Consider the following 27,825-nt stretch of genomic DNA (forward strand, 5'->3'; position numbering starts at 1 on the left):
TTTTGAATAGACCAAGGAGCAAATTCCAATGTATTCCAAGTGTGACAATTCCTGTCCCCTGCTCCCACTTTTTTTTAAGGTTTGTGTATGATTACATTATCTAATGGATGTTAAGGCGGCAAGCTGGCAGGATTGTTAGCATGCTGGGCAAAATGCTTAGCAGTATTTTGTCTGTCTTCATGTTCTGAGTTCAAATTCTGCTGGGGTCAATAAATTAAATACCTGTGAAACACTGGAGTCGATGTAATCAACTGGTCCCCTCCCCCAAATTCCAGGCCTTGTACCTATAGTAGAAAGAATTATTTAATGGATGTAAGATGGTGAGCTGGGAGAATTGTTAGCTATCAAACTGCTTAGCTGTTTTGCTTGTAGCTCTTCATAGACCGAGTTCAAATGCTGCCTAGGTCAACTTTTCTTCCATACTTTCAGGGTCAGAAAATAAGTACCAGTTAAGCACAGGGGTCAATGTAATCAACTTACACGCTCCCCTAAAAAATTGTTGGCCTTGTGCTGCTATTTCTCTTTAATGTTGAATGAAGACCTAAGAGATTCCTTCACTAGATCGGTAGCATAGAACAATGTCCATACCGAAGTTTGAATACGAGCCTATGTACTTAACCCTTTTGTTATCAGCCCGCCTGACACCGGCTCTGGCTCTGAGTACAAATGTCTTGTTTTCATAAGTTTTCAATTAAAATCTTCCACCAAACCTTAGTCCCAATTTACGTTCCTAACACTAGCTGAATGATAACTAAGTTATTTTACTAAATTCTTCGTTATATTTAAAGAAATTGAAAGAAACACAGAACATCTCAAAATAAATACAGTAACTAAAGGGTTAAATATCGGTCACTATCCATGATTGAATATGATACATTTAACTGCTATTGGACATCTCAATGTTTTGGGTTCAAATCTTGCTCATTCTTCTTTGTTTTCATGAAGCAACTTTCAACATAGTATTCATTATCTCTGCAGCCTAATCGGGCTGTAATTGATTCGATAATTTTGGGAAATGCTGCAGACACTCAAACTTTAATCAAGCGTGTGATTACAACTTGTCTTACAAGTCTTCTTGTTTAAACTAAAACAGCAGAACCCCCCCCCCCGAAAACTAGTGATGTGGTAGGGTCAGGAGGGGGATCTTCATCAGTGGGATAATAAGTGCAAAAAGTTCACAAAGTGCATTTAATTATTTTGCCTTGTGGTATAGAGAAATCTAAAGTTTCAGGTAGGATCTGTCTTTGGAGAAACAAAACTATCTGTTACTACCACCATTATAATGATGGCAGCAACACCACCACCATAATGATGGCAGCAACACCACCACCACCACCACCACCAACAACAACAACAACAGCAGCAGCAACAACTACACTTGTTCTGTTTTAGTTTTCATATTTACATGTAACTGACACTGATGATATTCAGTGCAATGTTCCTAATGTTTGGTTTGTTGATAAACACAAAATGTTGATTATACATGATATGAGCCACAGAGCAGCACCTGGCAGCCCAGCTTACAAGCGAGCTCTTTACTTATTGTTCTTCTCTCCCTTCCTCTTTTTCTTTCTCCCTCTCTGGATGCACACATGCTCAGTAAATTTGAAACGAAATCAATATTAATCCAGCTCTATCGTTTTTGAAATCCTGCTGGTTCTTTCATGTTATTTCGGGATTGAATATACTTTTTAAAGTTGTATAAAGTGAACTTTGCATTTTCCCACTCGTGTTAAAGCAATTATGATTTTAGCAGTATATATACACTACCTGATAAATGATCATCCATGTGGACTCAGTTGATTGATAAGATAAAGCTATACATTTTCAATGTATGTATATATTTATAGCAAGAGGTGCAAAAATGATTTTTTTTTTGCTGCTTCGTTAATGTTGGTTAACCACAGGTCAACTGTAATCCGACAAATCTATGATAAAGATATTGCAGCTGTTTCTTTGCATTTTTTTTTTGTTTACCTTAATGTGTTTACCTTGGTGTGTTATTTTTATTCTTACCTATAGTGTATCTATGATTAGGCGATCCAATTTGTGGTTCCTTTTTCTTAAGATAGTAAGGTGTTATTTAACCCTTTCGTTACCTTATTTCTGTTGAGATGCTCTGTGTTTCTTTTAATTAATTTTAAATATAATAAAGAATTTAGTAAAATAATTTAGTTATTATTAAGCTAGTGTTAGGAACACAAATTGTGACTAAGGTTTGGTGGAAGATTTTTATTCAGAACTTTTGAAAACAAGACATTTGTACTACAGAGCCAGACGCGGTTTCAGGCGGGTTGGTATCAAAAGGTTTAAAGGATATTTAACCATTATTTCTGGCATGTTTGGCAACATAAACTTCCTTGTTGGCTTGTTTAAGTAAAAGCTCCTCTTAGTTTTCATTGAGCTGTTAACATTTCAGTGTTTAAATCATCCTCAACAGCATCACCATTTAATGTCTGTTTTCCATGCTGGCATGGATTGGGCAGTTTAATAGGTGTACATCTGTCTGTTTGTCTGTGTGCATGTACCACCTGGCATATAACCATCTCTTTCAATATGTTATCTACACAACCTGTTTTTTGTTTTACTTCGCTCCAGTTTATGACAGCTACATCTTCACATAAGGTGGTGTGCTGGCAGAATCGTTAGGGTGCCAGGCGAAATGCTTAGCAGTATTTCGTCTACCGCTATGTTCTGAGTTCAAATTCCGCCGAGGTTGACTTTGCCTTTCATCCTTTCGGGGTCGATTAAATAAGTACCAGTTACGGACTGGGGTCAATATAATTGACTTAATCTGTTTGTCTGGCCTTGCTTGTCCTCTCTGTGTTTAGCCCCTTGTGGGTAGTAAAGAAATAGGTACATCTTCACATATTTTGTAACTTTTTTTGTAAAACTTGTTTTGTATGTAATGGCAGATTCCTGAGAGAATTGGACAAAAGGAATTGTATTTTTTGTATTCTTTGTTTTAGATTAAAATTCTGCTGTGGTCATCTTTGTCTTTCAACCATCTTGGGTGGTAGGGAGGGGTGATAAGTATTGGGTGGTAGGGAGGGGTGATAACTATTGGAATGAGTCAATATAATAGACTCTTCTTTTCTCCTAAACCTTGAGGCGTTGTGCCAATCTGTGAAAGGCAGCAAGCTGGTAGAATCAATGTCGCACTGACAAAATGCTTTGCAACATTTCTTTCAGCTCTTTATGTCCAGAGTTCAAATGCAACTGAAGTTAGCTTTGCCTTTCAACCTTTCGGGTTTGATGAAATAAGTACCAGTTGTGCAGTGGCGTTCGATGTAATCAACTTCCCTCTCCCTTCAAAATTGTTGGCACACGGCCAGTAAAAAATTAGAACGGAAAAGAAATTAGAATCTAAAAAAGTAAAAAATTATTGTTTGGGTTTAGTCCCACTGCGTGGCTCCTTGGGCAAGTGTCTTCTACTATAGCCCCGGGCCGACCAAAGTCTTGTGAGTGGATTTGGTAGACGGAAACTGAAAGAAACCCATCTTATATGTATGTGTGTGTTTGTGTGTCTATGTTTGTGCAACAACATCACTTGACAACCGATGCTGGTGTGTTTCCGCCCCTGTAACTTAGTGGTTTGGCAAAAGAGACCGATAGAATAAGTACTAGGCTTACAAAGAATAAGTCTTGGGGTCAATTTGCTCAACTAAAGTTGGTGCTCCAGCATGGCCGCAGTCAGATGACTGAAACAAAAGAATAAAAGAATTGGGTAATTGTTGTATTTATTTAGGCTCTTTCCATTCTGAGCTCAAAATCCCTTCGAGGTCAACATCCCCAAATCAGAAAACAGCACAGCTCCCATGACTTTCGGAAACGTTTTTTTCACACTCAGAGTTGCTGAAGCATGGAACAAACTTCCTGCATCAGTTTTTAGTTGCCGAGACATTGCATCCTTTAAAACCTCCATGCTTCCTGAAATTCACCAACACTACGCCTGACATCCCTTCCTCCATACGCATGCACACATGTATATCATGACTCATACATTGTTTACTATCCTGACTTTTGTACATAATTTCATGTACTGTACATGCACCTTTGATGAGTTGTAGTGCACCAGAGCACTATACAAAATAATTTCATTATTATTATTATTATTATTCTTGAGTGAGAGAGCAGTGCATGCCATCAAAGTGACACTGGGGTAAAATATACGAAACCCAGTATATCCATCATGACTACCCATCTGATAATGGTACATCAGGCACATGCATCACAACCATATGTGCACGACATGGTGATCTCATATCAAGATAAACAGCGCATGACCTTGCAGGTGGGGCCCAGCTAGTTTTCTTCTGGTCGAGTAACCCATACCACTCAAAAGGTCCCTGAATAAGGATTGTTTAAGGATGTTGAACGAACCACCCCTTTTCCAAAAGTGAATTATCCAAACCTCTAAGAATTCCTTTCAACATACGGCTATGATGCTCCCCCACTACTTCTGCTCGTGATCAGAGATGCACATATTGTCAGCCACTAAGGGACATGCTCAACTGGTTAAGGTCAAACAACTGACAAGCAAATCTGTGGTATTGAGCAGAATATTTGCTGTAGCCCATCTTTTATACCAAGACAAAACAATGTACATGATAACTCTTCCAATCAGTTAAGATCAGAAGCCACGATAGCCTCTGCCTGGTACTGCATCAGGGCATTTATTATTATTATTATTATTATTGTTATCATCATCCTTTCCTGGTTGATAAAATAAGGTACCAGTCAAATACCGAGGACTGATGGTATTGACTAACCTCCTCTTCTTGAAACTGCTGGGCTTCTGCCGAAATTAGAAACAGTGTTATTATCTTACTATTTTAACTCCCTAGTGTTTTTCTGCATAACCTGCTGCTTACATTGAAATAATATTTTTCGTGGAAACACACTAAACTGGAGATCTTTATATCAAGTTTTATCATAGTTACTTTGCTATCAACAAGTGCTAGTATGTGCCAGTACAGGTGCTTACGCATGTAAACACACAAGTATGTGTGTGTGTGTATTGTGAGTGTGTTTTTGTGTATTGTGAGTTTGCTTTTGTGTATGTGTGTGTATTGCATAGTGAGGAACTTATTTTGAGTTAAATTTTAAGCACCAGGTTGCTGTATGGTGTAGAATATCTCGCTTTATGGTGGATAGGTTCTTTTTTAAATTTGGTTGCCTTACTAACTCGAGGGAAAGGTAATATTTTACATGGAAAGTCTAAAATATGTTGTTTTCTGGGATTATGGCATACTTTGCACCAACTTAGTGTTACCAGCAAGTCCAAAATGTCTGGATGGTTCTGCGTGGTTATAGCAAATGGTTCACCACCATAATCAAATCAGTGGTTCTTTTCTCTATGCCTCACCGTAGATACAAGCATCAAACAATGGCTGAGCAGTTGGCCTCTCATGTAGAGTTTGATGAGAGAAAGAGAGCGGGTACATCATATTTATTCAAAACTATTTATTTGAGGTTTCTCTTTCCTGAACTCCAGGCAACTGTTGTGATGTTCAAAGCTTGCTTCACACTCCAATGGCAAACTCATCAAACATAATGACCCTTCCTACATATTGTTATGTATTCTTAGACAATATTATATTACTCCTTACTATTTTACTTGTTTCAGTCATTTGACTGCGGCCATGCTGGAGCACCGCCTTTAATCGAGCAACTCGACCCCGGGACTTATTCTTTGTAAGCCCAGTACTTATTCTATCGGTCTCGTTGCCGAACCGCTAAGTGACGGGGACGTAAACACACCAGCATCGGTTGTCAAGCAATGCTAGGGGGACAAACACAGACACACAAACACACACGTGCATATATATATATATATACATATATACAACAGGCTTCTTTCAGTTTCCGTCTACCAAATCCACTCACAAGGCATTGGTCGGCCCGAGGCTATAGCAGAAGACACTTGCCCAAGATGCCACGCAGTGGGACTGAACCCGGAACCATGTGGTTGGTAAGCAAGCTACTTACCACACAGCCACTCCTGCGCCTATTTAAGTTACTTTAAGTTCTTCAGCCTTTTCTTGTGAAAAACATTCAGAAATTATTTCAATTTTAGTTAGTTAATGTTAAATTCAAATTTGCTGAATTGGCAGACTCACTATTTGTGTGTGTGTGTGTGTGTGTGTGTGTGTTGGAGTGGGGCATGGATTTACTCAAACAAAAAGCTACCAACTTATGAGTGAGGGTAAGTGATGAGACAATGTGACATTCACGTCTTTCTTTCTCTGTGATTATGGCATCAGTGGAACATGTGAAGAAAAAATTTGTTTCAACTGGCAATTTATCTAAATTGGGTCACACACTTAGTGTCTGTTGCTTTACAGTTTGTGTGTGTGTGTATATATATATATGAGAGAGAGAGAGAAATTATTTTGGTTGACTTTTTGCCGAGCATTTCACTATGAAAACAAATTTACACCAGTGTCTTTTACCATTCTAGAAAAATAGCTTCAGTAGTAGTCCTTCCTTAATCCATAATTCCCAGACTGCTATAACAAACACTAAGGTCTCTGTGGGTCACAGCGAGTGTTAGCAATTGTTGGGTAATGTCAAAGGTTATCTAAATAGCTGTTAGCAGACTAGACATAGTAGCAGACAATATAAACTATATTTTCATTAATTATCTGTTTGCTAAAAGACCCAATTTGGCTGCTGCTGCCAGGATGCATATCTTCATATCAAGACTTCACAATGAGAGGTTAAATTTTATACACTTGAGTAACCCTTTTGAGATGAGATTTGTAATGAAATACTCTTGTCTTTGGGTTTAAATTAATTTTGAAAATAATCAACAATTTGGAGACATTTAGTAAAATAACCAATTTCTTTACTAATTATTTGAAAAGCACCAACCGACTGTAGCCGTTTGCCAGCCTGCTCTGGCCCCTGTGTCGGTGGCACATAAAAAACACCCACTACACTCACTGAGTGGTTGGCGTTAGGAAGGGCATCCAGCTGTAGAAACACTGCCAAATCAGACTAGAGCCTGGTGCAGCCTCCATGGCTTCCAGACCCCGGTCGAACCGTCCAACCCATGCTAGTGTAGAAAACAGACGTTAAATGATGATGAACTTAAAGAATTATGATGGAAGGTTTTGATTTAAAAACTAGAGGTTTTGCATCATGTAACAGATGATCTTGTGTGTGTTGGTATTGTAAGGATTAAATAGCCAGTGTAAGCAAGCTAGCAAAATCTCTGGAGAAATGTAGGTGGAATTGTGTTATGAACATCTTGTATAAAGAAATTCTTCACTATAGCTACATTCAGAAATGTCCATGAGACAAAATATAAGGTCTGGTAGCTGATAGGTCAATGTGCTGGACTATAATTAAAAGATTATATATTCAAATCTTGAAACTCTGTGTGTGTGTGTTTTAATATAGAACCATAGCTGTGTGGTTAAGAAGTTCATGCCACAACAGCTCTTTCTGAGTGTAATCTAACCACACATCATTGTCTGCCCTAGATTGGGTTGACCAATAGCTTGTGTGTGGAAGTTGGTAGACAGAAACTGTGCAGAAGCGCGCATGCACACACACACACATGACTGTGTGTTTAAGAAGTTTGTTTCCCAATCATGTGGTTTTGGTTTCAATTCTACTTGGGGTAAGTGTCTTCTACTACAGCCTTGAGTTTTGTAAGTAAATTTAGTAGACAAACTGAAAGAAGCCGTGTGTGTGTTTAGATTAGGGTTTTTTGAAAGTTGTGAGCTACCAGCAGTGTTGTTTACTTTTCTTGTCAAGAAATCCATCTTCATGTTTCATGCTTTCAAAGTTCCCTGGCTGAGAAGTGCCCTCAGCTGGGCCAGTTTGGGATGTGCCCAGAGCAATGAAACTGTTCAGCTTTGCTGAATCATTAGCAGGTTAGGCAAAATGCTTAACAGCATTTTGTCTGTCTTTACATTCTGAGTTCAAATTCCATTGAGGTCCACTTTACCCTTCATCCTTTCGGGGTTGATTAATAAGTACAAGTTGAGCACTGGAGTTGATGTAACTGACTTACCCCTCCCCCAAATTGCTGGCCTTGTGTCAAAACTTGAAATTAATATTTTTATTATTAACTTATTAATAAATTATTCTCTTTTACTCTTTTACTTGTTTCAGTCATTTGACTGCGGCCATGCTGGAGCACTGCCTTTAATCGAGCAACTCGACCCCGGGACTTATTCTTTTGTAAGCCCAGTACTTATTCTATCGGTCTCTTTTGCCGAACCGCTAGGTAACGGGGACATAAACACACCAGCATCGGTTGTCAAGCAATGCTAGGGGGACAAACACACACGCATATATATACATATATATACGACGGGCTTCGTTCAGTTTCCATCTACCTAATCCACTCACAAGGCTTTGGTTGGTCCGAGGCTATAGTAGAAGACACTTGCCCAAGGTGCCACGCAGTGGGACTGAACCCAGAACCACGTGGTTGGTAAACAAGCTATTTTCATTTATTTATTTATTTTGTTTATTTATTTATTTATTAATTATTATATTTATTATATTTTTTTTATTGTTCTTCCAGCTGTGTTATCACCATCTTCTATCCACGTCGCAACAAGCAAACTCACATTTTCAATGCTTCCAAGAAAACCATTACTGCGGTTGCTTTTTCTGGAGATGGCAAACATCTTGTTAGTGGAGAGGTGAGTAACTAACTGTTTCTGTCCCCCGCTCCCTCCTCTCTCGTTCCTCTGTGATATGTATGAGTGCTGTGATGCTATTGTAAGTTCTGTTACATGCAAAATCTGATTATCTTAAAAAATGATCTCTCTGTTTTCCAAATTAACCATTATATCTATCTTTTTGATACTTTCCTCTTGAGTACCAAAGAAAGTAGATGGGATCTCATCTGATGTCTCATATTCTTTGACTCATTCCTACTTAGCATTGCCAGACTTCAAGAAACCTACACTTATTTTCCATCTTAATAATAACTTGTGTCGTATGATAAAACCTTATCACTTTAGATAATCAACCACTTTCTTTCCAGGTAAAGAAAAGAAAGAAAAAAAAAATTGTAAGGAGAATTATTCTCATTATTATCCTGATTACATTTCAAGTATTCTAGCACCCTATCCAAGCTAAAACTTACAATGTTTGTAGTCTCCAAGTAATTCTTAGTCCACCAAAACCATTTACAGAAGGAAAAAAAATTTAACTTGACATGACATGCATATTCATTCCAATTATGTTTTTGCCTCCACACCTATGTGTTTAGATTTAAATGGTTATGTCTTCATTAGACAGATGAATGAAGATAAAGACTCACTCAAGATTTTAAAAAAAATATTTAGTTTCTAATGGTTTGTAATCTCTATATATAAAGCTGAAGTTGTCTGTGTATGGCAGGTTTGGTAGCCTTCAACTAACACTATCTCCTCCGAGACCCTGCAGGGCAAGTTGACCAAAATTGAGAGTATGATAGAAGAAGGCTTGCTCTTCCTTCCGTAGAAGAAAAAATTCAAATCGGGCCATGTTAACACCAAAAATTATTTACATTAAAAAGGTGCTTTTTTTCTAAGAAAATCCCTATTTTTTACAATTTTTTTTACTGCTGTGTCGCCATTTTTCGGTGTATTTCAACCAGAAAAATGTTCACTTAAAGAGAATAACAAGCTACATAATGCAAACTTTTTACTTTTCAAAAATTCCAATTCTAAAGGGTTGAAACAAACCAGAGCAACGCCAGGCGATACTACTCATAAATTATAGATTCTATCTGTGATCCTGAGTTTTGTGTTAATTGATTGTCTGGTAACAAAATGTCACTAGATTTTTGTACTTAAAAACTGTTATTCTTATCATTGTTACTGCTGCCCAGCTAGGCATCTCTCTTTTATAATCTTGGTATCATCAGTCTCCTCGTGTTATATCTTATCCTTCCAATCTTGCACATTATCAATCTTTCAGTGAATACATTTAACAAGGAACTTAAAACTGCTCTGTAAGATTGAAGAGAAAGTTAGATTAGTGTTTTAATTTTTTTTTCAATTTTTCATAGCCACACTTCTTTGTGCTTTAATGTTCTTTTGACAAAATTACAAGTGATTCATTATAATTATAAACGTAACAATTTCTTAAATGCTAGTACATTTGGCAGAACATTTGTCAGGGTTTTTTTTTACCTTTCATGTTATATAGATTGCTATCAACATTTGTATATTTTTGTAGCAGCAAGTCTATTGCAGAGATAAAAATTTAGATTACTTAATTACATTATTCCAGGCGGGAGTCTTACCTATTAAGTTGGAAAAAAAACCCCCAAAAAGACAAAAGCAAAAAACTGTAGAAATAAAATAAAAACTTGCTATATAGTTATTGTTGAAGAATGTGCAAAATTTCTTCTTCATTACTCACCTTTTATTCATGTTGATGGTTATTGTTCTTCTAAATATTTTTACACCTATCTTATTTTTTCCTTTGCTGGCTTGATTTGAATCAAGATTTTCATAATCACTTTAACAAAATTAATTTTTTGTCCCTGTAAAAATTACATGCAAGTACAACAACATCTTAGCTTTCTATCCTGTTAGTCTGGGTTACATAAATATGCACAACATACATTAATGTGTGTGTATTAGATTAAATCTGTATAACATATTTCTACATATGTATCATGTTTGTAAGTTAGATAAAATGTTTGCAGTGATATATTGCTGTGTCTGTCATGTTAGTGTGGAGTTTGGCTAAATGTACACAACATATTACTGTAATCTGTATTGTGAAATTATGGGTTAGATAAATATGCAGTAACATATTACTGTGTCCTTGTCATGTTAGTGTTTATTTTTTTTATTTATGTGCCCTTTTCAAGCCTAGCCAGGCTCATGGGCCCAGTTTCCTGGTTTCTGTGGCATATGTGTTCCCCCCAGCTGGACGGGACACCAGTCCATCGCAGCGTTACTCAAGAAACAGAAAGAGAGAGTGAGAGAAAGTTGGGGCGAAAGAGTACAACAGGGGTTGCCACCACCCCCTGCCGGAGCCTCGCGGAGCTTTAGGTGTTTTCACTCAATAAACACACACACAATGCCTGGTCTGGGAATCGAAACCGCGATCCTCCGACCCCGAGTCCGCTGCCCTAACCACTGGACCATTGTACCTCCATCATGTTAGTGTTAGTTTACTTTATCTTTTACTGGTTTCCACCTACCAAATTCACTTGCAAGACATTGGTTGGGCCGGGCTATAGCAGTCTTCTACTTACACAAAGTGTTGCTAGCATGGAGAATGGCCATTGAATGATGACGATGACGAAAAATTATGTATCTTCAGACTTGGATACAAAGATCCATGATTGCTGATGGCTGTAGGTAAGGCACTGAGAGAGAGAGAGAGAGAGAGAGAGAGAGAGAGAGAGAGGAGAGAGAGAGGAACTGTCAGTGTATGGTGTGGAAAAGATATTATCTAAAGTTCTGGGTTGGGTTGTATGTCTTAGAGAAATAAGGTCAGGCATGGTAGATGCAGAAGGTCAGTTTTTGATGATGATCAACAAAAATAATAACCAGAATTGAAGGTGAGGTGTGGTCTTTGTCAGCAAACAGTATTTACATAAAAAGAAGTAGTAAACTGTATTGGTCTGCCACATGGTAAAGGAATAGGTGTGGCTGTGTGGCAAGAAGCTTGCTTCCCAACCACATGGTTTTAGGTTCAGTCCCATACCATGGCACTTTGGCAAGTATTTTCTACTATAGTCCCTGGTTGAACAAAGCCTTGTGAGTGGATTTGGTAGACAGGAACTCAGGCTTCTTTATATATATCTGTGTGTTTGTTTGTCTACCCACCACTGCTTGACAACTGGTGTTGGTGTGTTTGTGTCCCTGTAACTTAGCAGTTTGGCAAAAGAGACTGATAAAATAAAGAATGTGATCTTTGAACCTAGGAAGGGCTTTCATCTTTCAGTCTCAGATCTTCCTGAAACTAAGCCCTGTTCACAAACTCTTGGATGACATTCTGCAGAAATGAACCGAATACCATATTATCTGTCTCTTAAACAAGAAAATTGAAAAGAAAGTTAATTTAAAGTGAAAGAGTGGACAGAAATGAATCTAAGTGCCAAATTGATTCATTAGGTGAACCATGCATCAACCTACCACCTCCAGAACATTCTGTAACTGCAGAGAATGTAAAATAAAAATAAATCAAACCAACTATAAAACAAAGATGACATTATTTTCTACTATAGTCTCTGGTTGAACAAAGCCTTGTGAGTGGATTTGGTAGACAGGAACTCAAAGAAGCCTGTTATATATATATATATATATATATAACGAAACAAGCAACTTCATTGAATTTCTATAAATGAAACAAGCAACTTCATTGAATTTCATAAACTGCTGCAGAATGACCTTGAACCATAATTATTTCACCGTTTTCATAGCAAACCAATTGAGACTGCCTCTGCTTCTATGATACAAACTTATTTTAACCCTTTCAATACCAACCCGGCTAAAACTGCCTCTGGCTCTGTAATACAAATGTCATGTTTACATGAGTTTTGAATTTAAATCTTCCACCAAACCTTAGTCACAATTTATGTTCCTAACACTAACCAAGCATAGATTGGCATATTTCGGTCATATTACGCGGAGAAAATCCCTGGAGAAGGACATCATGCTCAGAATGGTCAGGGGCAAGAGAGGAAGAGGCCGACCAAGAACCCATTGGCTTGACACCATCAAGAGTGATACTGGAATGGACATAGCCAATCTGAAAGAAGTGGCCCAGGATAGAACTGACTGGAGGACACTGATCCAACGAGTAACCGAGAGTTGACTTTGACTGAGCAGATAGATAGAAAGATAACACTAGCTTAATGATAATGAACTTATTTTATTAAATTCTTTGTTATATTTAAATTAATTGAAAGAAACACAGAGCATCTCAAAATATGGTAACGAAAGGGTTAAAGTGATCTAAATTAAAAGCTTACATCAAAATTTCTTGTTCATTTTATGTTCCAGACCTGAACTTAGTAATGGCAAAGCTATTTTACTAAATCTTAATTATTTTCGAAATTAATTGGAATGAAAGCAGTGTATTTTAATAGAAATATGGTAATGAAATGGTTAAAGAATTGTAAAATGAGAAGTAGCACCGTTGTGTTGGATGTATTCTGAAGTGTAGCAGCATTATACAAGAACTTATTGGGGAGTCAGTGACGTAAACTTTTTAATATTGCAGTTTGCAGTTATGTAGAGATAGCTACCAGTAGATTGTTGAACAATGTTAGCCAACTATTCAACACTCACCTACACACACACACCACTGCCGTCACCACCACCGCTACCACCACCACCAAAGTTGCTGTTGCTCTAAGAATAGAGTTGACACATTGGATTCTTTTCATGCATGACTTCTTTTTGGAATGAAAGTTTCTTCCTAATCTCTTTTTCACTTCAACTCCCTCTGATCAGCCGTTCTTTCATTTCTGTTTTTCTCAGTGTGTTTGTTCTCTGTGTCTATATCTGGGTTGTTGTTTATTTTCTTCCTCTCTTGTGTGTGTGTTCTTGCTTGGAGATAACAAGATATAGAGATTAAGCATTCCTCACATGAAAAAAGGGATGTATTCTTAGGTTTGTGTGTGTTTTGGCGGTTTCTGTTATGTAGTTTTACCTGGAAAAGTACACGGCTCATCATAAAACAATTACGATTCCTCAAGTTTGTAAGGATTCTTAAGAATATTTGGTTCCAAAACCATTTATTTCTTCATGTTTTCAAGTGTTAAAAGGTTCTATAAATTTGAGATATTTTGAATAAAAATGTTGCAGCAGGTGTGTTTTTTTTATCATGTAACTATCTTCAACCTAAGGTATCTTGCTAGCCCGAGCCAGACTTTGATTCATTTTACTGTTACTGTTTGTACCTGAACAAGGAAGGAATTGTAGTAAATAAGCTCACAACTTGGGTAACTGAATAAACCCCATCCTATCAGCTGTAGAAACTATGCTAAACATTAAATATCTTACCAACCCGTGTCCTCATCGTATTTGGCTTCTAGCTCAGGTGAGGAAATAATTTGCTTCTTGACACACCTGTTGTTAATGTAGGTTTCTCATCAATGGATAATGTAATCTTAGATATCTTATATCTGAAAATAAAACTTGATGATCACAGCTGTTATGAATTTGATCATTAGATCTTGGGGCTGAACAATAACAACACCAAGTTTTAACGTGCTCTTTTCCATGCTGGTATGGGTCAGACAGAATTTGTTGAGGCAAATTTTCTATGAGTGGATGCCCTTCCTGTTGTCAACCATCACCTTGTTTTCCAAGGAAAGCAATATTTCCCCATGGCCAGACATGTTTTCACAAAAAATTCTAAGTGAAGAATACTGTTTGTATGATGGTTATACTCTTTTACTACTATTAAATATCAAGGCAAGGAGACAGTAACACATTCATATGATAGGCTTCTCTCAGTTTCCATTTACCAAATCCACTCATAAGACTTTGGTTGGCCTGAGGCTATAGTGGAAGACACTTGCCCAAAGTGTCACTCTGGGACTCAACCAGGAATCATGTGTTTGGGCAGCAAACATCGTTACCACACAGCCATGCTTGTCATCATTTTCAACGGCTGAGACTCCTTGTATATCTGATATCAGCAGTGTGGTCTGTATGGAGTATAAATAGTCAGAATTTAGAGTTTAATAGACCTATTTCTTTACTACCCACAAGGAGCTAAACACAGAGAGGACAAACAAGGACAGACAAATGGATTAAGTCGATTATATCGACCCCAGTGCGTAACTGATACTTATTTAATCGACCCCGAAAGGATGAAAGGCAAAGCCGACCTTGGCGGAATTTAAACTCAGAATGTAATGGCAGACGAAATACTGCTAAGCATCTCACCTGGCGTGCGAACGTTTCTGCCAGCTCGTCGTTATATATGGGAGATAGGAAGGGAGTTGAAGGAAGCACCTCCTGAAGTATTTGATACAGGTTTTTGGGAGAGAGACATATGTGAAACGTTGATGCAGAGAGAAAGGTAGAACGAATAAGTGTGTGGGTAGCAGTGGAGTACAGTCTGTTGTTACAGTTCTTATTGATCTCATACTTCTGATAGTTTACACCAGCAGTTAATCCTAACTGCAACACATCTTAGAAGCCACACTAACCTGCCATGACCTGCTTCAATATAAACTGTGCTATAAAATAGATTCTTAGACCTCAGTGGTCTACAATTAGGCAGGATTAACTTAGTTGTTGTTGCTTATAGTAAACTGCCTCAGGCAATCTGTGTGTGTGTATGAAGCAAAGGAATTATTTGTAGAGAATAGTCTTCTGTTTTTTCCTTCAATAGAATACTTGTCTGTTATCAGCTGCTTGTAGCAGTTCTCACTCAGCTTCTTCTCTTAACATCCCTTTTCTTGATGTTTTGTTGTTATTAGAATGTTGACTGAAGGAAAAATGTATCAACATATAATTATGGTCTCATTTCACATATATAATATTATGAATTGAAAAGCTTTAAGCAGCTGAGATTATCCAAGCAATTAACAGATGAAAAATAAGTACCAGTTAAATACTAAGGGCAGTGTGACTGATTTTTTTTTCCTCTCTCACAATATTTACCATCCAAAATCTATGCAAAAAATGATTACTTTTGTTGTGAATACCAGCATAATAATAATTAAAAATGATTAGTATTTGCTTGGTAGATTTGGTTAAGTTGTGGATAAAATACCTTGGGGTATTTAGTTATGTCCTGAGTTGTGCTTGATCTTTCATTGTTTGAAGGTTGATGAAATAAAATACAAGTCAAATGCTGGAGTCAATATAATAGAGTATATACCCTTTCCAAATTTGTGGCATTGGGCCTCTGTTGAAAATCATCATTTAACATACTATGTTCCGTGCTGATATGGGTCAGATGGTTTGACAGGATCCAATGTGTCCTAAGACAGCATAAAGCTCCAGTGTCTGTTTTGGCATGGTTTTTATGGATGGATGCCCTTCCTAACACCAACCACTTTACAGTTGGACTGGGTGTTTTGTTTTTCCTATACCACTTGCACTAATGAGATCACTATGTAGTTCATAGGATCATTGCTATTTCCACTTGATTTAATGTAATGGCTGAAGCAGTAGAGAAATGGATTAGGGGCTTGACGAAAACTTAACTTTTTTAAAATTGTATTTTCTGAATTCAAATCCCTCAATGGATACCAGTTACAGCTGTACCGTGATTGCTGTTTTTAATCTACTGCGCAGCATCTTGTACAAATGTCTTGAGAAAATTCCTTGTAAGTGAAAGTGAAAGTTGGTAAATGGAGACTGTAAAGTTTGGTATAGTTGTCTACAACTGCTGTATCTTTGTATGTGGTAATAAATGTGGTTTTATTTGGATTAATCCAGAGCCTTTGATAGGGTTCACCATCAGTACTTGGTGGCAGCCCTCACTAATTCAGAAGGTACAATATGATTGGTTAGCTCTTTCGTTGTTGGCTGACAGTATTGCAGAAACGGTAACTTAACCAATTCTGCTGTTCCGGGGCTGTTTCCAGAAGCAAGTGCTTAGCCTTCAATACACTTACTACTTCTCCACTTATGGATATGCCACAAAGGAAAGATTTAAATAATAATAATAATAATAATAATTGTGTACAGTGCTCAGGTGCACTACAACTCATCTAAAGTGTATATATAATCAGGTGTAGTTTCGGCGGATTTCGGAAAGCATGAGGGCCTTAAAGGATGCAGTGTCATGGCAGTCAACAACTGACGCAGGCAGTTTATTCCATGCTTCAGTATATTTGTCAGTATATTCTCAACCTCTTAGCACCCCTTGCTCTCCACCCTTTCAGTGTACAAAGATCTGTTCTATCTCTTACTCTCAAACACACCACTACAGTGTACACACCAGTGGCATTACACTATAAACACACACATTCTCTCTCTTTCTCTTTTCTTAAGTGTTCTACCCCCCTATACCAGTATTACTACAACCTCTACTCTAAACATCCAGTACCTCCATATCTTCTCATCCTATTCCATTGGTGGGTACTCAACTAAATAATTTTCTCAGTTGTTCCTTCTCGGAACCGTAACCTTCAGAAATTCCTTCTTTGACCAAGTTTTACACATAGACACTTAAAAATTCCAAGCTGAACATCAACCGTATTGATTTCAACAAATCTGGAAGAGAATAGAAATGTCTTGGGTACCTCTCTGTTGCCTTTAACTGAACTGATCCTTCTCTAAGCATTTGCAACATCACAGTTTGTTCACTGTGTGTGCACATAACCACACAACCATTCATGTGTGCATACTCTCTCACACACTATATACATACACACATGTATACATAAGTGGAGGTGCAATGGCCCAGTGGTTAGGGCAGCGGACTTGCGGTCGTAGGATCGTGGTTTCGATTCCCAGACTGGGCGTTGTGAGTGTTTATTGAGCGAAAAACACCTAAAGCTCCATGAGGCTCCGGCAGGGGATGGTGGTGATCCCTGCTGTACTCTTTCGCTGCAACTTTCTCCCATTCTTTCTTCTGTTGGCCTGCTCGCTTTGCCAGCGGGGTGGTGTCATTTGAAGGCTAAAACAATGTGAAACGCATTGTGACCAGCGATGTGTAACATCTGATAGCGTGGTTGGTCACGGTGATGTATACATAAATGCATATATGTACACACACTCAAATACATTAAAAAAAAAGTACTTTTTATGGTTTAACCAGAGGAGGAAGAACAACATCATGACCTTTTTGTAGGGTCTGCAAGACTCATATAAGAAAGAGAAAGTTACCCTGAGTCATTGGGTTCGTAGACCTGTCTGGAACGTTTGCAGCAGAGTGGACCCTATTAAGGGCATCCAAGCAGCTCAGTGGTAGATGTTAAACCAAGTGACAGATGATATCTATCTGCTTGCTCGCCATTTCTTTCCCTTCTGCTTCTCTCTCTCTCTCTCTCTCTCATACACACACACTTGTATTAAACTCCTTCTCTCTACATAGGTCATGTAATTAGACTTTCACTTGAGACTGTTTATTAAAGTGGTGATGATAATGATAATAATACTGTACCTTTTAATCCGAATCGTGGCCGATGCCAGCGCCGCCTCGACTCGTTCCGTGTTGGTGGCACGTAAAAAGCACCATCCGAATCGTGGCCAAAGCCAGTGCCACCTCGACTGGCTTCCGTGCAGGTGGCACGTAAAATGCACCAATCCGACCGTGGCCGATGCCAGCCTCGCCTGGCTCCAGTGCAGGTGGCACGTAAAAAGCACCCACTACACTCACGGAGTGGTTGGCGTTAGGAAGGGCATCCAACTGTAGAAACATTGCCAGATAAGACCGGAGCCTGGTGCAGCCTTCTGGCTTCCCAGATCCCCGGTCGAACCGTCCAACCCATGCTAGCATGGAAAACGGACGTTAAACGATGATGATGATGAAGATGTTCATAGGAAACTGCAATAAATCCTAATTGTTATAATATGGAAGAGATTATGTATTCTCTTTATCTCAAGACTAATGATAGCTTGATTCGTAAACTCACATCTCTGCTTCCACACATGTACACTCGTGTGTATATAATCTTCTATCTTTTATTTGTTCCAATCTGCGGCCATGCTAGAACACTGCCTTAAAGAATCTTTACTTGACTGAATCGACCCAGTACTTTTTTTTTCTTAAAGCCTGGTATTTATTCTATTGGTCTCTTTTGCTGAACTGTGAAGGTAAGAGAATGTAAACAAACCAACACCAGTTGTCAAGTGGTGATGGTAGTGGACACATACACACACACACACACACAATGAGCTTCTTTCAGTTTCCATCTACTAAATCCATTCACAAGGCTTTGGTCTGCTCGAGGGTATAGAAGACACTCACCCAAGGTGCCATACAGTGAGACTGAACCTGGAACCATATGGCTGGGAAGCAAACTTCTTACCACACACCCATGCCTGCACCTTATATATGTGTGTGTGTGTGTGTGTGTGTGTGTGTGTATATATATATATATATATATATATCACGTGATCAGCCAGGCTATCAGATGTAGTTACACATCGCTGGTCACAATGCGTTCGCATTGTTTTAGCCTTCGAATGAGGCCATCCCACTGGCTAAGCGAGCAGGCCAACAGAAGAAAGTGAGAGAAAGATGTGGCGAAAGAGTACAGCAGGGATCGCCACCACCCCCTGCTTTAGCCTCGTGGAGCTTTAGGTGTTTTCGCTCAATAAGCACTCACAATGCCCAGTCTGGGAATGGAAACCGCGATCCTATGACCGCGAGTCTGCTGCCCTAACCACTGGGCCATTGCGCCCCTCCCTCCCGCCTCAGGTTGCAGGCTGGTGCAGCCTTCTGGGGCTCACCAGCCCTCAGTCAAACTGTCCAACCCATGCCAGCATGGAAAATGGCATATATATATATATATATATATATAACATTATTTGGATTCATAACAAACACATTTGATTGTGTTAATTTAATTCTGTGGGAGTATATGTGTGATTGTGGGTGGACAGATGTGTATATGAGCTTTTCTTTTCTTTTGTGTGTATGTGTGTGTTTGGATGCATCTGTATTTGAAGGTGTATTTCCATTTTTTTCTAAACAGTTAGTGCCCACTTTATTTCACTTATGTTTTGTATATCTTCACAAACACTCTGTAATTTTGTGTTTGTACATATGTATATGTTGTGTACACACACACACACACAACACACACTATACTTAAAGAGAAATGCATGCAGTTTTTTACACATACATTCTTATGCATATGTATAGGTATGTATGTACTATACACACTGTCATGCACATACACGTGTTAACACTTTTTTCCCTTTTCATTTATTTCTTCTGGAAACTTTCAACTAAGAGATTTTAAGGGCATGAGATAAGTCAGTGACTTTTGAATTAGTCTGCCTATAAATGGAGCAGAAAATACCAAGTGGAAGGTGTAAAACAGCTAATTGCTAACATATGGATCTCCTTTTTTTTTCTCCTTCACCTTTCTTTCATCCCTTACCTTGTCTTAACAGGGAATTCCAAACTTGTGATATATTTGTCAGCTTTTATAGGGTGCCATCATCGGGTAAGTGAAGCAAGTAGGGAGAGAGAAGTTGAAGAATCTTTGAAGAATCTACAAGAATCTTGAAAGTCTCTTTATGATATTTACTTTAGGACGGGATGTAAGGAAGGGAAGTTAATGAGATTAACATTGAGGGAAACCTTTCTTCACCGATCATTGGTTGAATGTGGGGCGGCGGGAAGACATCAAATGGGAGAAAGATGGAAGGTTAGGTAGGTTAATGGGTGGCACGAGACTAACGGGGAGGAGGAAGTGTTCGTGGGGGAGAGGAAGTTTCGGTTTTTAGAAGTGCTGTTATACTGTTAGTAGGGGGTTCTTTTGTGTTCTGTATGAAGAATTTATGGTCTGGGGATAAGTTTACCTGGAATATTGGTTTTAATAATGTGTAGTCGTTATGGTATAACCTTGGAGTTTCTGGACAACAGTATGCATAAGGCGGCACAGTGGTATTCTTCACCCCATCTCTTTTTTGGTCAAAGTAAGGTGTCTACCTGGCAGTGGATAACTTGCATATAATGGGGCTAATGTGGAAAAATGTGAGGCCACAAATGAATTCCACACACCTCGTAATTTCAAAGCAGTGTCTCAATTGAAAGCAATGGTATGTGGGTCAATTGAGATAATATATTAAGTTGTTAGAGAAATTTGGTTGTTTTTTTTTGTTTTTTTTAAATTTTATTTCTTGGCACTCCCTCATCATTTGTTTGAAAAGAGGTAAAATTTATTCAAATTTCAAAAGCAATAAGCAAAAGTTGTAGAGGAAGAATAGAACTAAAAGAAAGAAAGAACAAAAAACCTATTTATCACTATAATAAAAATATTTTTCATGTTAAATAACATTGGAAAGAATTAAAATAATTGGAAAAGAAAAAAGCAAAAAGCAAATGAAATTATTTGACAACCCAACAGAATAAAGAATTCTGCCTGTGGATTTGATCTCACGAACATTTAGTTCACTGGTTTAATTACATTAAACCAGCTTACCTTTGTAGTGTAACTATAGTAATGTGAAATAGAATAGTCTACAGATGGATGTTCTACAGTGTAGAAGTATCTAGCCTGGTGGTTTTCAGTTGTCGCCCAGTGAGCCATATTATTTACTGCAGTGTTCTATTGGTTATGCCTTTAGCATCCAGATTATTCTGTCAGATATAATACTTAAAGGCGGCAAGCTGGCAGAAACGTTAGCACGCTGGGCAAAATGCTTAGCGGTATTTCGTCTGCTGCTACGTTCTGAGTTCAAATTCCGCCGAGGTCGACTTTGCCTTTCATCCTTTCGGGGTAAATTAAATAAGTACCAGTTACGCACTGGGGTTGATATAATCGAATTAATCTGTTTATCTGTCCTTGTTTGTCCCCTCTGTGTGTAGTCCCTTGTGGGCAGTAAAGAAATAAGATATAATACTCATTTATTCATTGTTTTGAATTATCCATGTGTTAACATGTGGCTTTGAGACTTTGATGATGTGACTGTTTAGTTTTAGAATGCAGGGTAGGTATGAGAGGGTGGATTTGGCCAGGTTGAACATAAAACAAGTAGAATATTTTGGCCTGATATGTCTGGTTTAAATGCTAAAGGGTTAACCCTTTCGTTACTGTATTTCTGTTGAGATGCTCTGTGTTTCTTTCAGTTAAATTTAAATATAACAGCGTATTTAGTAAAATAACTTGGTTATCATTCAGCTAGTGTTAGGAACATAAATTGTGACTAAGGTTTGGTGGAAGATTTTAATTCAAAACTTATGAAAACAAGACATTTGTACTACAGAGCCAGAGGTGGTTTCAGCTGGGTTGGTATTGAAAGGGTTAAAGTAGTGAAGTATGACTGCCAGTTGGTGCCTGTTTACATTTAGGTAGTCTGAGCAATGTAATCCTTGCTCATTAGTACTGATCTAAGGAGGGTAGGAATAACAGAATCCTGTTCAATTCAGGGAAAGTTTGTCATCTGGTATTACTTCATACCAAGATGGCAAAATAATAGCTATTATTTCTACCAGCTTTTCTATGTTACCCGAATGCACTGCCTGCTGCTGAAGTCCTTCTGAACCAATTAACTGCAATATTACTGTAAACTTACAGACATGCTCCTAAACATTCGTTACAACATTAGCTTGCTTGCTTACATGGTACAGCATTTCTAGTAATTTATTTTACATTCTGAACTTACTCCCTTCCTCCACTTTTTGCAGTTTTAATTCATCACTTAATGTTTCTTGTGTTTATATTTACATCTCGACTTGCCACTGTAATGTTGCCATATTCCCTGCTTTCCTCTGCAGAGTATGTATCAACAGCTAATAGTATTTAAACATTTATTCTGAAGTTAAATGGAAAATTTATTGCAATAAGTATAAGGTTTTATAAAACTGTTGTTTTAGTTATTACCATATTTGATGCCTCAAAAGACACACAGGCCTATAAGATGTGTCCAAATTTCAGCAGCACATATTCAGAAAAAAATGTTCTTACTGCATTGAAGCATGTAATATAGGTCCAACTTTATATGTAATGTCCTGAGTTGATTTTTGAAGCATTTTTGGTGGGAGGAGAAAAAGTGCATCATATATGCCATCAAATCTGGTAACTATTATCCTCTAGCATTTAAACTGACTTTAATCTAGCCCAAATATTCTACCTGCTTTATATTAAAACTGACCAGGTCTGGCCTCTTACACTTACCTACCATGTCATTCTAAAAGTAAACAATCACATCATTGAAATCTCAAAGCTATGAGATAATACATGATTAAGCCAAAACAATGCGAAGGGAAGTTATGGAAGAGGGAGGCCCAGGAAAACATGGAATGAAGTAATGAAGGCTGATCTCAAAACGCTGAGCCTTACAGAGAAGGTGACAGAGGACAGACATGTGGCACGTTGCTGTACTCAAGAAGACCTGCTTGCCACAACAGAATCGAAACCTTAAAACCAAGGCGCCACATGAAAATGTAGTGCGAAAAAGATCCTGAAGTTTGCCTAAGGATCCCCCAAAACAGCAACCAAAAAAGTTATGCTTTGTGTTTGGTGGGAACAAAAAAGCATTATTTATTATGAGCTTCTCCCATAAAACTAGACCATTAATTCTGATGTGCACTGTGGTCAGCTGGCTAATTTAAACCAAAAAAATCGAAGAATTGTGGCCAGAGATTGCCAACAGGAAAGGAGTAGTGTTCCAACAAGATAATGCTTGATCATGTGTCTTTGGCTACCTAAACAAAGTTACATGAACTTGACTGGGATCTCTTACTCCATCTACTATATTCTCCCGATATTGCACCAACCGATGACCACTTGTTTTTGTCTCTACAGAACCCATTGCAAGGAAAAACTTTTAATGATTTAGTTGGAGTCAAAATGCATCTAGATAACTTTATTCTTCAAACCCAGTCAAATTTTACGCTGATAGATGGGTAAAGGTCATTAATAATTAAGGAAATTATTTCATTGAATAAAATTTATTGAAAGGTCAATTATTTATATGCCTTGTCGCATATTAAGAAATGCTCAGAACTTTCCGGACAACCTAATAACTGGTTAGTAGTAGTGGACATATTTTGACTCATCGCTGTTTTTAAATTTATTTTAAACTCCACCCCACCAGAGTGACATTTTGTTTACTAATTAATTACATGAATAATCTCAGTTGATTAGAGCTGTTTTTTTCTATTACATACGTGAGACCTAATTATACATGTATTTAGTTTATTAAACATTCAAACTGAGTATTTTGTATGCTAAGTACACACATCCTCTTAGGTACTTTTTCTCAGTCCTTTTGTTTGTTTCTCACCTGTGGAATTGTTATAGACAGTGAGAATGCACCTTCATAATTGAAACACTTCATAACAGATGGGAATTTCCCTAAGATGGCAGTTCTAGACTTTTCTAAAGTCTAATAATAAGCTACTCCTTTTTGTAGTCAGATGCTAATTACTCCTTCCTACAATCCAACAGGCAGTCAGTACCTTCTTATTTCTTTACTGCCCACAAGGGGCTACATGCAGAGGGGACAAGCAAGGACAAACAAACAGATTAAGTCTATTATATTTACCCCAGTGCGCAACTGGTACTTATTTAATCGACCCTGAAAAGATGAAAGGCATAGTCGACCTCGGCGGAATTTGAACTCAGAACGTAACGGCAGATTAAATACCGATTTCTTTACTACCCACAAGGGGCTAAACACAGAGAGGCCAAACAAGGACAGAAAATGGATTAAGTTGATTATATCGACCCCAGTGCGTAACTAGTACTTATTTAATCGACCCCGAAAGGATGAAAGGCACAGCCGAGTTCGGTGGAATTTGAACTCAGAACGTAGCAGCAGACGAAATACCTATTTCTTTACTACCCACAAGGGGCTAAACACAGAGGGGACAAACAAGGACAGACAAACAGAATAAGTCAATTACATCGACCCCAGTGCGTAACTGGTACTTATTCAATCAACCCCGAAAGGATGAAAGGCATAGTCGATCTTGGCGGAATTTGAACTCAGAACGTAGCAGCAGACGAAATACCGCTAAGCATCTTGTCCGGCGTGCTAACGTTTCTGCCACCACGCATTCTACTATCTGATGATGTCTATTCCTCTTTATTATTGTTTACCCCGGGTTAACTTCGTTTAATAACTCTTTAGTATTTAACTCAGCCATATCCAATTCAAACATTCCACCTATTTTTATACTGAAACCAGCCAGACCTGGCATCTAGCACCTACCCTAAAAATGAACAATCTCAGCATTGAAATATCGAAGCTACATGACTGCATGAGTAATTCAATTCAAACCAATGTGAATAAATATGCATTACATTTGACAGAATGCTAAAGAGTGGCAACTGTGTGATCAAAAGTCAGGTGTGCAATGTAACAAGATAGCTTGTCATGGCATTGTCACCAAGATGATGCATCGTCATTATAAGTATATGACAGAGGCGAGTATTTTACTGAAGTAACATAATGGCTATAATATTACCAACTTGATACCTGTGATGTGTGGGAAGTCAGCGCTACAGCTATTACACCGTTGCGGTTGTCCATCCTGTATTAGTTTCGGGTTTTTGTCTTAAATCGTGATGGTAATAAGTAGTATTGGTTGTTGTATGTCAGCAGAAGATTAACTGTTGTGATGGCTGGTGGTACATATATATAAAGCACTATCTGAATGTGATCAATGCCAGGGCTGCCTGACTGGCTCCTGTGCCGGTGGCACGTAAAATGCACCCACTACACTCTCGGAATGGTTGGCGTTAGGAAGGGCATCCAGTTGTAGAAACACTGCCACATCAGACTGGAGCCTGGTGCAGCTGCTGGTTTTCCAGACCTCAGTCAAACTGTCCAACCTGTGCCAGCATGGAAAATGGATGTTAAATGATGATAATGAAAGATGGTACCAACTGTATCATAGTAAATTCCTAAGTGTTGCAGTGATAACAGCATAACAACATTGTCTATGTGTACAATCACAATATTGTCTATGTGTATATAATAATATTGGATGTGTAAATATATTCATGATGTTGGAAGTGTATATAGAATAAAAAAATTGGATGTTTGGGTATATAATCATTAGGTAGGTGCATAATTAATGACTGTTTTTTTTTATTATTATAAATTTAAAAAAAATAAAACACCTAAATAAAATAAAACAGTTGTTAATTATGTACCAACACAATAGTACCTTTTACTGGTTTCAGTCATTAGACTGCAGCCATATTTGGGCACTGTCTTGAATTTTTTTTTGGGTGAATGAATCAACTCCAGTACTTTTTTTTTTAATGCCTGGTACTTATTTTATCAGTTTCTTTTTGGTGAACTGCTAAATTATGGGGACATAAATACTCTAACGCCAGTTATCAATTAGTGGTGGGTGATACACAAAGATACATGCGCATGCACACACAGATACAGACATACACACACACACACACACACACACACATGCGTGACAGGCTTCTTCCAGTTTCTGTCCACAATATCCATTCACAAGGCTTTGGTAGGCCTGAGGCTATAGAGAGAGACACTTGCCTAAAGTACCATGCAGAGGGACTGAACCTGGAACCATGTGGTTGGGAAGCAAACTTCATACCACCCAGCCATTTCTGTGCCTACACACACCATATTTTTTTCAAATTTTAAATGCCCCTTTTCCAAATTTTTATATATAAAAGTTAGGGGTTTACATTACACATGGGAACTAAATGCTATCCTTTTTTCTCCAGCTAAGTGCATGAAAAGTATGTTATGTCTATTGTCCAAGCTAACTGATGTAGGAGGAACATTTTAGATCTCTGTAATAATGTTACACTTTTGTATAATAATAATAATCCTTTCAACTATAGGCACAAAGTCTGATATTTTAGAGGAGAGGCAGCTAGTTGATCACACCTAGATCAACTCCAGTGCTCAACCGTTACTTATTTTATCAACTCCGAAAGGATGCAAGGCAAAGTTGATCTTGGCAGCATTTGAACTTGGAATGGTAATGACAGATGAAATGCTGCTAAGAATTTTTTCTGATGCTACCAGCTTGTTGCTTTAATATAATAATGTTTTTATTAACCACTAAGGGTGCACAAAAGATGTTAGGGATGGTACAGGACAATACAATAATAATGATTGAATGTTCATTATATTTCATAAATATGTATGAAAGATGTGAATTTATGTTACTAGTTCAACTATTGATATCTGTTGCATAAAGCTTACAAACGATGATCACCATTGTCTTTTTAAACACTATGCATTGATCAATGTCCAACTAAATACAGCAAAATTTTGCTCATGTTGTTTTGATATGAAATAATAATAAATATAAATTAATAGATAAATAAATAAATAAAATCAACATTGTTAGCAATGAGGTACTGTTTTATTTTTGGTTTTTATCAAAATAAATTTGTGCGAAAGCATGTGTGACTTCATGCTATAAATAGATGCTGTCTGCACCATTTTATGTTCCACAGAATTGCATTTGTTGGAATTACTAAATGTAACACTGGATTGTTTCAAATGAAATATTCAGGTTTTAACAACGCAGCAGTGACAAAAAACAATGATGCTTTGTTATTATTGCTGTGTGTTCTGCTCTCTGAATATTGTTAGTCCTTTTTACAGTTTGATGGTTTGATGTAGTGAGCTCCTTCCTTCAGCCTGATGGCATTTACCCTTTCTGCTACTTGATGGTAGTTACTCCCACTTACATGAAGGCGCATGGCTCAGTGGTTAGAGCGTCGAGCTTATGATCATGAGGTTGTGAGTTTGAATCCCGGACCGAGCTGCGTGCTGTGTTCTTGAGCAAGACACTTTATTTCATGTTGCTCCACTTCACTCAGCTGTAGAAATGAGTTGCGACGTCACAGGTGCCAAGCTGTATCGGCCCCTTTGCTTTTCCCTTGGATAACACTGGTGGAGTGGAGAGGGGAGGCCGGTATGCATGGGCGACTGCTGGTCTTCCATAAACAACCTTGCCCGGACTTGTGCCTGGGAGGGAAACTTTCTAGGTGCAATCCCATGGTCAGTCATGACTGAAGGGGGTCTCAACTCCCACTTTTATTAGCCTAAGAAACATCTGCAGAACACCCACATCAACACACTTGGTGAGTTGAGGGTGCCCTATCTTGTCATCAACAAATAACATGATGTTTATTTACCTGTTTGCTTGTTAGACATGTGCACATATTCCCTCTGTCCCTGTCTTTCTCCCTCACAACTAGTTTCAGTTATTGAATTGTGATCATCATCTTAAACGAGTACA

The 27,825-nt window shown here is 38.0% G+C and overlaps 1 protein-coding gene across 1 annotated transcript in view; it reads left to right on the forward strand.

Moving 5' to 3' along the window:
- The window catches only part of LOC115217254 (WD repeat-containing protein 62), a 227,795-nt gene that overhangs the window by 68,132 nt on the left and 131,838 nt on the right, over window positions 1–27,825 (forward strand). The window contains 1 exon segment of the mRNA XM_036507131.1: window positions 8,546–8,666. Coding sequence (XP_036363024.1) covers window positions 8,546–8,666 — 121 coding nt within the window.

This window comes from Octopus sinensis, linkage group LG11, assembly GCF_006345805.1.
Source record: "Octopus sinensis linkage group LG11, ASM634580v1, whole genome shotgun sequence".
Lineage (NCBI taxonomy): Eukaryota > Metazoa > Mollusca > Cephalopoda > Octopoda > Octopodidae > Octopus > Octopus sinensis.